General features: G+C 49.1%; 1 protein-coding gene across 1 annotated transcript; it reads right to left on the reverse strand.

Annotated features, from left to right (window-relative positions):
* Positions 1 to 1588: 1588 nt before the first annotated feature.
* On the reverse strand, positions 1589 to 8078 carry PPP1R8 (protein phosphatase 1 regulatory subunit 8). The gene is given in 3 exon segments (XM_075603781.1): positions 1589 to 3159; positions 3162 to 3369; positions 7990 to 8078. Coding segments are annotated over 3 exon segments (369 nt in total). The 5' UTR covers positions 8020 to 8078; the 3' UTR covers positions 1589 to 3028.
* Between the last annotated feature and the right edge of the window lie 2836 nt (positions 8079 to 10914).

Genomic DNA, 10914 nt, shown 5'->3' on the forward strand with positions numbered 1-10914 from the left:
TTTAATTACTTGGCGTGGATATTTCTCTTGGTTAGACAGTGGCTCAATTTATTGAGCCAGCTGTGCTGAAGTAGGGATATCCTAAAAACCTGGCCTGTTTGCGGCCCTTTAGGACTGGAGTTGTGCAGGCCTGTAGTAAAGATTTCCCTGCTTCAATACAGCTGGCTCAATCGAAGAGCCTGCTTCAGCACAGGTCGCTCAGTCTTGGATTGAGCCACCTGTGCTGAAGCAGAGATATCCCTAAAACCTGACCTGTTGGAGGGTCTTGAGGACTGGAGTTGTGCAGGCCTGCTTTACTACCTGGAAAGGCTCCGGCGCAACTGCGCATGACATACTCTTCTGAAGGCTGCACGCGGGAGCTGGTGAAGCAGAGGCAAGCAGGACCCAGACCGGAGTGGAGATACAGGTAAGGGTTTAATTACTTTTCTACCTTCTCCACACACTCCGGTCACATTCAGCTTCCTCCCACCCAGCTCACATGACAAACGCTGACACCATCTGGTGCACTGGCTGAACACTGAAGCAAGCGCAGGACAGGTTTTTTCTTTGGACTGCTTTACTACCTGACCTGTTGGAGGGTCTTGAGGACTGGAGCCGAGAACCCCTGCTTTAACCCATTAAACACGCAATGTCATTAGGGTCACTAATATTTCTAACTTGACCCCAATTACTTCTAGTTTAGAACAGCGGATTCCTTCATTAACCTTTCAGCCTCAAATCTGAAGAGACAGTTCAGTAGAGGATACTGTGGTGCTCCAAAAATCACATTCAATCGTATCAATAAATCCAGTAAGCGTAAGGATGCTTATGTATTATCCATTCCTCAAAATGATGAAAAGTAATGGGACTCCGTGCCTAGTGGCACCCACTTGATGACCACAAATAATGGCACATATGTATAACCCACTAAGTATAAGCAGCAGTTGTTGTGTATAACAGGAAAGAATTACATGGCCCTATGGCCCATTACCTGTATCCTTTGCAGGAACACTCCCACTGCCAAGGCATCCAGGGCGTGCAGTCTGTGAATGGAGATAATCCAGTGTAGTATAGCAGCCGCCAGAGCACAGCCAATGACTGGTATTCAAAATAACCCCAGGCACACTCCAACATTAGCTGATCAGCTATTTATTGCAGACTTCCCAAAAGCAGGAGCTACATGAACGCGCCACCTGCGCGTTTCATGCCGAAGCACGTTGTCGAGGTGATCAGTTACCTTTTCACCTTGACAAAGTGCTTCGGCATGAAACGCGTAGGTGGCGCGTTCATGTAGCTCCTGCTTTTGGGAAGTCTGCAATAAATAGCTGATCAGCTAATGTTGGAGTGTGCCTGGGGTTATTTTGAACACCAGTCATTGGCTGTGCTCGGGCTGCTGCTATACTACACTCAAATCTGAAAAGCCAACATAAATATCCCAAATCACCAGACAAGCGTTAAAGTCGCGAATCTGCGTCATCTCCGGGCGTTTTATTAACTCCAGTGAGATTTCCTTTTAAAAAGGGAATTGTAGACAAAACTCAGTCTGAGGAAATATAAGGCTTTCAAATAGAAACGTGTGAATATTACGTGAAATGAAACAAAATCTACATTTTACGAAGAAAAATATATTTACAGTACGCGTTAACAAATGACTCCTATTCTGCCCGCTGGGGTGAAAATAAACTGCTTTCCCACATATTTTTGCTTATGTACAGAAATATTTTTCAGACAGTTACCAGGGATATTTTAGGGGTAAAAAAACAAAAACACAATATTTATGTATATTTCACTTCGGTGTTAAATGAGATTTGACCGGGTTTACTGCCTTTTAGCCCATAATGCACTGCAGCCCGTCTGGCAGTAAAAGGGTTAAAAGGCATCATCTTTAACACCCCCTTCCCCCCCTGGATAATGAACATGCTGCTGTAAAGAGGAGTGCAGAGTAACTATCAACAGTTCTATTACATCCAGAAATGATTGCTGATACAACAGAGAATTGTGTGCGACTGCGAGAGTGTAAATGTGTATGTGTTGCGAGGGAGTGTGTACGAGTCAGAGCATTTAGATTAAACGAGTGGGTTTCATTTACATTACATATAAAATAAATGCACACTAATGTGTACACGTGCATATGTATTTTTTTTTAGGACGAGAGAATTCACACTAGGTGTGACACACACACACACACACTTTGCAGTTCTCTGTTACTGACTATAAATAACCCTGTAATACACAGCTTCTGCTTTTACCGGCGGCTCAGCTTCTCTGCTGCAGAAGGAATTTCAAGAAATGATTTTGAGCCCCAGGCTCAATGAATTAGAGTTTAACTTCTAGCGTATAGAGATACTCAGGATAATTATACAGCGAGGCATGTACATTATCAGTGGATAGAGATGCTCAGGATCATTATACAGCGAGGCATGTACATTGTCAGTGTATAGAGATACTCAGGATCATTACACAGCGAGGCATGTACATTATCAGTGTATAGAGATACTCAGGATCATTATACAGCGAGGCATGTACATTGTCAGTGTATAGAGATACTCAGGATCATTATACAGAGGCATGTACATTGTCAGTGTATAGAGATACTCAGCATTATTATAGTGTGGTGTGTTCACTATTAGTGTATTGAGATACTAGTCATCATTACACGCTTATAATAATCACATCGTGCTGTATACTGGATGAGCATCTCTCAACACTGAAATTTACCACTGCTGTATAGAGATACTCGGCATTATTGTACAGCGGGGAGTACTCATTATCACTGTACAGCTACTCGGTATCATTATACAGCGCAGCGTGTTCATTATCCAGGGAAATGTATACAGACACAGGAGAACCACCACTTTGACATTCCTGGAATGGGCAGCTCTCTGCTCCTAGCCAATCAGCAATGGCCAGACACCACACTCGCCCTGGCAGGAAGTGGACCAGAAGCCATCTTTCTTGCGGGCCAAATATATTCCATTAAAACCCCCTCAGATTGAAGGAGATCGCTGGTTTAACCTCTCCGTGGCAGGATGGGAGCAGCACAAGTCCGTTAAATGAGTAACGAGGGGGTGGGCTTCTTCCCTGGCCACGCCTCCTTCGCATACTTCTTTTTCTTAGGCTCGTTAACTGTTTCTGCAATGTAGCTGGTGGGGGCTGGGGTGATGGGGGTAGTTGTGGGGGAGCAGGGGCAATATCCACCTCGGGGGCGAGGTTGGGGAAGGGCATGCCGCCCATGAGGGCCGTCCCGTGTCCGCTGGCCGGCTGCGCGCCAGCGTCTCCGTGAGTTGGCGGTAGCCCACCGTATAAACCGCCGGCAAACGGGAAGTTCTGCATACGCCTTCCCACCGACTCGTCCAGGCTGAGAGAGCCCGGGGGCTCCGACTTCTTCTTCTACGGGGAGAGAGGACACGGGGTTATGTGGCGCAATAAGACCACCTACAGGGAAAAGTGGTAGGGGCAATAGGAGGGGTCACATGGTGCGATAGTTATAGGGAGAGGTTATATGGAGAGATAGGAGGAGTTATAGGGAGAGGTTATATGGAGAGAGGGGAGGAGTTATAGGGAGAGGTTATATGGAGAGATAGGAGGAGTTATAGGAAGAGGTTATATGGAGAGATAGGAGGAGTTATAGGGAGAGGTTATATGGAGAGATAGGAGGAGTTATAGGGAGAGGTTATATGGAGAGAGGGGAGGAGTTATAGGAAGAGGTTATATGGAGAGATGGGAGGAGTTATAGGGAGAGGTTATATGGAGAGATAGGAGGAGTTATAGGGAGCGGTTATATGGAGAGATAGGAGGAGTTATAGGGAGAGGTTATATGGAGAGATAGGAGGAGTTATAGGGAGCAGTTATATGGAGAGATAGGAGGAGTTAAAGGGAGCAGTTATATGGAGAGATAGGAGGAGTTATAGGGAGAGGTTATATGGAGAGATAGGAGGAGTTATAGGGAGAGGTTATATGGAGAGATAGGAGGAGTTATAGGGAGAGGTTATATGGAGAGATAGGAGGAGTTATAGGGAGGTAATATGGAGAGATAGGAGGAGTTATAGGGAGGTAATATGGAGAGATAGGAGGAGTTATAGGGAGCGGTTATATGGAGAGATAGGAGGAGTTATAGGGAGAGGTTATATGGAGAGATAGGAGGAGTTATAGGGAGCGGTTATATGGAGAGATAGGAGGCGTTATAGGGAGCGGTTATATGGAGAGATAGGAGGAGTTAAAGGGAGCGGTTATATGGAGAGATAGGAGGAGTTATAGGGAGAGGTAGGAGGAGTTATAGGGAGAGGTTATATGGAGAGATAGGAGGAGTTATAGGGAGGTTATATGGAGAGATAGGAGGAGTTATAGGGAGCGGTTATATGGAGAGATAGGAGGAGTTATAGGGAGAGGTTATATGGAGAGATAGGAGGAGTTATAGGGAGCAGTTATATGGAGAGATAGGAGGAGTTAAAGGGAGCGGTTATATGGAGAGATAGGAGGAGTTATAGGGAGCAGTTATATGAGAGATAGGAGGAGTTAAAGGGAGCGGTTATATGGAGAGATAGGAGGAGTTATAGGGAGAGGTTATATGGAGAGATAGGGGGAGTTATAGGGAGAGGTTATATGGAGAGATAGGAGGAGTTATACGGAGAGGTTATATGGAGAGATAGGGGGAGTTATAGGGAGAGGTTATATGGAGAGATAGGAGGAGTTATAGGGAGAGGTTATATGGAGAGATAGGAGGAGTTATAGGGAGAGGTTATATGGAGAGATAGGAGGGGTTATAGGAAGAGGTTATATGGAGAGATAGGAGGAGTTATAGGGAGCAGTTATATGGAGAGATAGGAGGAGTTATAGGGAGAGGTTATATGGAGAGATAGGAGGAGTTATAGGGAGCGGTTATATGGAGAGATAGGAGGAGTTAAAGGGAGCGGTTATATGGAGAGATAGGAGGAGATATAGGGAGAGGTTATATGGAGAGATAGGAGGAGTTATAGGGAGAGATAGGAGGAGTTATAGGGAGGTTATATGGAGAGATAGGAGGAGTTATAGGGAGCGGTTATATGGAGAGATAGGAGGAGTTATAGGGAGAGGTTATATGGAGAGATAGGAGGAGTTATAGGGAGCGGTTATATGGAGAGATAGGAGGAGTTATAGGGAGCGGTTATATGGAGAGATAGGAGGAGTTATAGGGAGAGGTTATATGGAGAGATAGGAGGAGTTATAGGGAGGTTATATGGAGAGATAGGGGGAGTTATAGGGAGAGGTTATATGGAGAGATAGGAGGAGTTATAGGGAGAGGTTATATGGAGAGATAGGAGGAGTTATAGGGAGAGGTTATATGAGAGATAGGAGGAGTTATAGGGAGGTTATATGGAGAGATAGGAGGAGTTATAGGGAGCGGTTATATGGAGAGATAGGAGGAGTTATACGGAGAGATAAGAGGAGTTATAGGGAGAGGTTATATGGAGAGATAGGAGGAGTTATAGGGAGAGGTTATATGGAGAGATAGGAGGAGTTATAGGGAGAGGTTATATGGAGAGATAGGAGGAGTTATAGGGAGAGGTTATATGGAGAGATAGGAGGAGTTATAGGGAGCGGTTATATGGAGAGATAGGAGGAGTTATAGGGAGCGGTTATATGGAGAGATAGGAGGAGTTATAGGGAGAGGTTATATGGAGAGATAGGAGGAGTTATAGGGAGAGGTTATATGGAGAGATAGGAGGAGTTATAGGGAGAGGTTATATGGAGAGATAGGAGGAGTTATAGGGAGAGGTTATATGGAGAGATAGGAGGAGTTATAGGGAGAGGTTATATGGAGAGATAGGAGGAGTTATAGGGAGAGATAGGAGGAGTTATAGGGAGAGGTTATATGGAGAGATAGGAGGAGTTATAGGGAGAGATAGGAGGAGTTATAGGGAGAGGTTATAGGGAGACATAGGAGGAGTTATAGGGAAAGGTTATAGGGAGAGATAGGAGGAGTTATAGGGAGAGGTTATATGGAGAGATAGGAGAGGTTATATGGAGAGATAGGAGAGGTTATAGGGAGAGATAGGAGTTGTAGGGAGCGGTTATATGGAGAGATAGGAGGAGTTATAGGGAGCGGTTATATGGAGAGAGGGGAGGAGTTATAGGGAGAGGTTATATGGAGAGATAGGAGTTATAGGGACAGGTTATATGGAGAGATAGGAGGAGTAATAGGGAGAGGTTATATGGAGAGATAGGAGGAGTTATACGGAGAGATAAGAGGAGTTATAGGGAGAGGTTATATGGAGAGATAGGAGGAGTTATAGGGAGAGGTTATATGGAGAGATAGGAGGAGTTATAGGGAGAGGTTATATGGAGAGATAGGAGGAGTTATAGGGAGCGGTTATATGGAGAGATAGGAGGAGTTATAGGGAGAGGTTATATGGAGAGATAGGAGGAGTTATAGGGAGAGATAGGAGGAGTTATAGGGAGAGATAGGAGGAGTTATAGGGAGAGGTTATATGGAGAGATAGGAGGAGTTATAGGGAGAGATAGGAGGAGTTATAGGGAGAGGTTATAGGGAGACATAGGAGGAGTTATAGGGAAAGGTTATAGGGAGAGATAGGAGGAGTTATAGGGAGAGGTTATATGGAGAGATAGGAGAGGTTATATGGAGAGATAGGAGAGGTTATAGGGAGAGATAGGAGTTGTAGGGAGCGGTTATATGGAGAGATAGGAGGAGTTATTGGGAGCGGTTATATGGAGAGAGGGGAGGTGTTATAGGGAGCGGTTATATGGAGAGAGGGGAGGAGTTATAGGGAGAGGTTATATAGAGAGATAGGAGGAGTTATAGGGAGAGGTTGTAGGGAGCGAGGGGAGGAGTTGTAGGGAGCGAGGGGAGGAGTTGTAGGGAGCGAGGGGAGGAGTTGTAGGGAGCGAGGGGAGGAGTTGTAGGGAGCGAGGGGAGGAGTTGTAGGGAGCGAGGGGAGGAGTTGTAGGGAGCGAGGGGAGGAGTTGTAGGGAGCGAGGGGAGGAGTTGTAGGGAGCGAGGGGAGGAGTTGTAGGGAGCTAGGGGAGGAGTTGTAGGGAGCGAGGGGAGGAGTTGTAGGGAGCGAGCGGAGGAGTTACAGGGAGCGAGCGGAGGAGTTACAGGGAGCGAGCGGAGGAGTTACAGGGAGCGAGCGGAGGAGTTACAGGGAGCGAGCGGAGGAGTTACAGGGAGCGAGCGGAGGAGTTACAGGGAGCGAGCGGAGGAGTTACAGGGAGCGAGCGGAGGAGTTACAGGGAGCGAGGGGAGGAGTTACAGGGAGCGAGGGGAGGAGTTACAGGGAGCGAGGGGAGGAGTTACAGGGAGCGAGGGGAGGAGTTACAGGGAGCGAGGGGAGGAGTTATAGGGAGAGGTTATATAGAGATGGGAGGAGTTATAGAGAGAGATGGGAGGAGTTATATAGAGAGATGGGAGGAGTTATATAGAGAAATGGGAGGAGTTATAGGGAGAGATGGGAGGAGTTATAGGGAGCGGTTATATGGAGAGATGGGAGGAGTTATAGGGAGCGGTTATATGGAGAGATGGGAGGAGTTATAGGGAGCGGTTATATGGAGAGATAGGGAGCGGTTATATGGAGAGATAGGAGGAGATATTGGGAGAGGTTATATGGAGAGCTAGGAGGAGTTATAGGGAGCGGTTATATGGAGAGATAGGAGGAGTTATAGGGAGAGGTTATATGGAGAGATAGGAGGAGTTATAGGGAGCGGTTATATGGAGAGATAGGAGGAGTTATAGGGAGAGGTTATATGGAGAGATAGGAGGAGTTATAGGGCGTGGTTATATGGAGAGATAGGAGGAGTTATAGGGAGAGATTATATGGAGAGATAGGAGGAGTTATAGGGAGAGGTTATATGGAGAGATAGGGGGAGTTATAGGGAGAGTTTATATGGAGAGATAGGACGAGTTATAGGGAGCGGTTATATGGAGAGATAGGAGTTATAGGGAGAGATTATATGGAGAGATAGGAGGAGTTATAGGGAGTGGTTATATGGAGTTATAGGATTAAATTACTATACCTTTACTGGAACCACTGCCGTCTGTACCATATTCCTGAAACGCCCGACTGAGGGATCGACATCCTCTGTAAGTATAAAGCGTGAGAAACGATAAATAATATGCCGTCTTGTATAAATATTCAGATTACTAACGTGATAATAGGAAACGGGGTAAGAGACACGCAGAAAAAAAAAGGTGTCTGGATATGACATGTTCAGAGACGTGTGTGTGTGTGTGTTTGTGCGTGTGTGCGTGTGTGCGTCTCTTCACACCTTCCAGATGGTTATCTGTTCTCACGTTTCCTGCACGCTGCACACTTATGAAATGACCCTAATCTGTTTCTTAGCCTTTTTGGTCACGGACATCCCCTCCCATCCTCTACTTTTACAATTGGTACAAATACCGTACAGACCCGTCCTCCCTGAACTCAGCATCGTTTGCCTTTGAACTTGCGCTCCTATTTAAGGCGTGATAACGGTTTATGTAAACAAAATCATAAGTTTTTCTAATTCCTGTTTGCAGTCAGTTTGTAGACTTGGTGAGTAGAGACTTGGGAGGGGTTTGATCCCCCTGGCCACTGCCTTGTGTGATATCACTGTGCTGAACAGGAGTTTTCACAGGCAAAGCCCCCCCCCCACTCTTGCCTTTATTGGCTCTCTTAGGCCGAATCTATGGTGCAGGCGACAAAACGCACGGCCCCGCGCGCGCCTGTCAGCCGACTGATCTGTGGACTACAGATCCTCGCGACGGGGAGGCGTGGCCGATGACATCACGGAGCTGGTCCACCCTCATTGGTTGAACGGCTCACGTGACCCGGGCGTCGCCAGACAAAGTAAAAAAAAAAAAGCTGTGTGTGCTGTGCACGCGCATAGTAAGTGAAACTTCTTTGACTTTTGTCACAGAAATTGTATTTGTATTGGTGATGTTTTAATTAAAAATCAAAATACAATTTCATTGACAAAACGCAAATAAATTTGACTTAGAACATGCGTACACATCCCTTGTATTTGCACTAAGCGTGAATTCCTCGTGTGTGCGTGACTGTGTGTGTGTGCGTGACTGTGTGTGTGTGCGTGTGACTGTGTGACTGTGCGTGTGACTGTGTGACTGTGCGTGTGACTGTGCGACTGTGCGTGTGACTGTGCGACTGTGCGTGTGACTGTGCGACTGTGCGTGTGACTGTGCGACTGTGCGTGTGACTGTGCGTGTTACTGTGTGACTGTGCGCGTTACAGTGCGTGTACGCGTGACAGTGCACGTGACAGTGCGTGTGCACGCGACTGACTGTGCGCGCGACTGACTGTGCGCGCGACTGACTGTGCGCGCGACTGACTGTGCGTGTGACTGTGTGTGTGTGCGTGTGACTGTGTGTGTGTGCGTGACCATGTGCGTGTGTGTGTGACCGTGTGCGTACGTGTGACCGTGTGACGTATGCGCAGCCCCCCTGCACCTCACACATCCCCCTAACCTATTCACAGTCAGTGTGTGTATGTCAGTCAGTGTGTGTGTATGTCAGTCAGTGTGTGTGTATGTGTCAGTGTGTGTGCATGTGTGTCAGTCAGTGTGTGTGTATGTGTCAGTGTGTGTGCATGTGTGTCAGTCAGTGTGTGTGTATGTGTGTCAGTCAGTGTGTGTGTGTGTATGTGTGTCAGTCAGTGTGTGTGTCTGTGTGTGTATATATGTATGTGTGTGTGTCTGTCACTGTATGTGTGTCTCTCTTTCTGTGTCCTGCCCCCTCTCTCCTGACTCCTCCCCCCCCCTCACAGACAGGCAGAGCTGCGGACTCGCGGCGGCTCTGCCTGAGACTCTCCTCCCTCCCCCCCCCCCCTCACAGACAGGCAGAGCTGCGGACCCGCGGCGGCTCTGCCTGAGACTCTCCTCCCTCCCCCCCCCCCTCACAGACAGGCAGAGCTGCGGACCCGCGGCGGCTCTGCCTGAGACTCTCCTCCCTCCCCCCCCCCCCTCACAGACAGGCAGAGCTGCGGACCCGCGGCGGCTCTGCCTGAGACTCTCCTCCCCCCCCCCCCCTCACAGACAGGCAGAGCTGCGGACCCGCGGCGGCTCTGCCTGAGACTCTCCTCCCCCCCCCCCCTCACAGACAGGCAGAGCTGCGGACCCGCGGCGGCTCTGCCTGAGACTCCTACTCCCCTCACAGACAGGCAGAGCTGCGGACCCGCGGCGGCTCTGCCTGAGACTCCTACTCCCCTCACAGACAGGCAGAGCTGCGGACCCGCGGCGGCTCTGCCTGAGTCTCTCCTCGCCCCCCCCCCACCCCCCGGCGAGACGCGGCCGCACCGGGCACCGGGCAGATACCTAATAAAGGCCCCCCCCCCTCCGGAAGTGCTGCGTGGGCAGAGGCAGTGTCGGCGGGGAAGGGGGGCAGCGTGTCATCGTCAGCGGGAGCTGGCTTGGTGCTGTGGGGAACGCAGCTCACTCTACCCCCCCCCCCCCCGTTCCATGCCTCGGCCGAGGGAGGTCAGCAGGAGTGGCGGCAATTAAATTTTGAGGGCTGCCGCCGCCGCATGTCAGCGGGTGGGGGGAGCAGAGCTCGTTATGAGCTGCGGCGGCGGATACCCTCCATGATCCCTGGGCTCCTCTCCTCGACCCCGGCGGCGCTGAGTCAGCGGGACGCAGGAAAGCGGAGGTAGGGAGGAGAGAGGCTGCGCAGCATGTCAGCGGCCGTTAGGAGCGGCGGCTATCGCCGCCGCATATGTCATGGGGTGTGGGGCTGGGTGGGGTGTGGGGGGTGATTAGGAGCGGCGCCGGCGGCTATCGCCGCCGCCGCCGCATCTGATTTGTGGAGCGGGTGTGATGTCAGTGTTGGGGTCGGGCTGAGCCAGAACACAGCCCGGCCTCAACTGCCAGCACTGACGTCACATCCGTTTCATTTCTGTCTCCACAATTCTTTTTTGCCCCATCACGAATGAGGTGCCACTAAGGAAGTTT

This window comes from Ascaphus truei, chromosome 6, assembly GCF_040206685.1.
Source record: "Ascaphus truei isolate aAscTru1 chromosome 6, aAscTru1.hap1, whole genome shotgun sequence".
Lineage (NCBI taxonomy): Eukaryota > Metazoa > Chordata > Amphibia > Anura > Ascaphidae > Ascaphus > Ascaphus truei.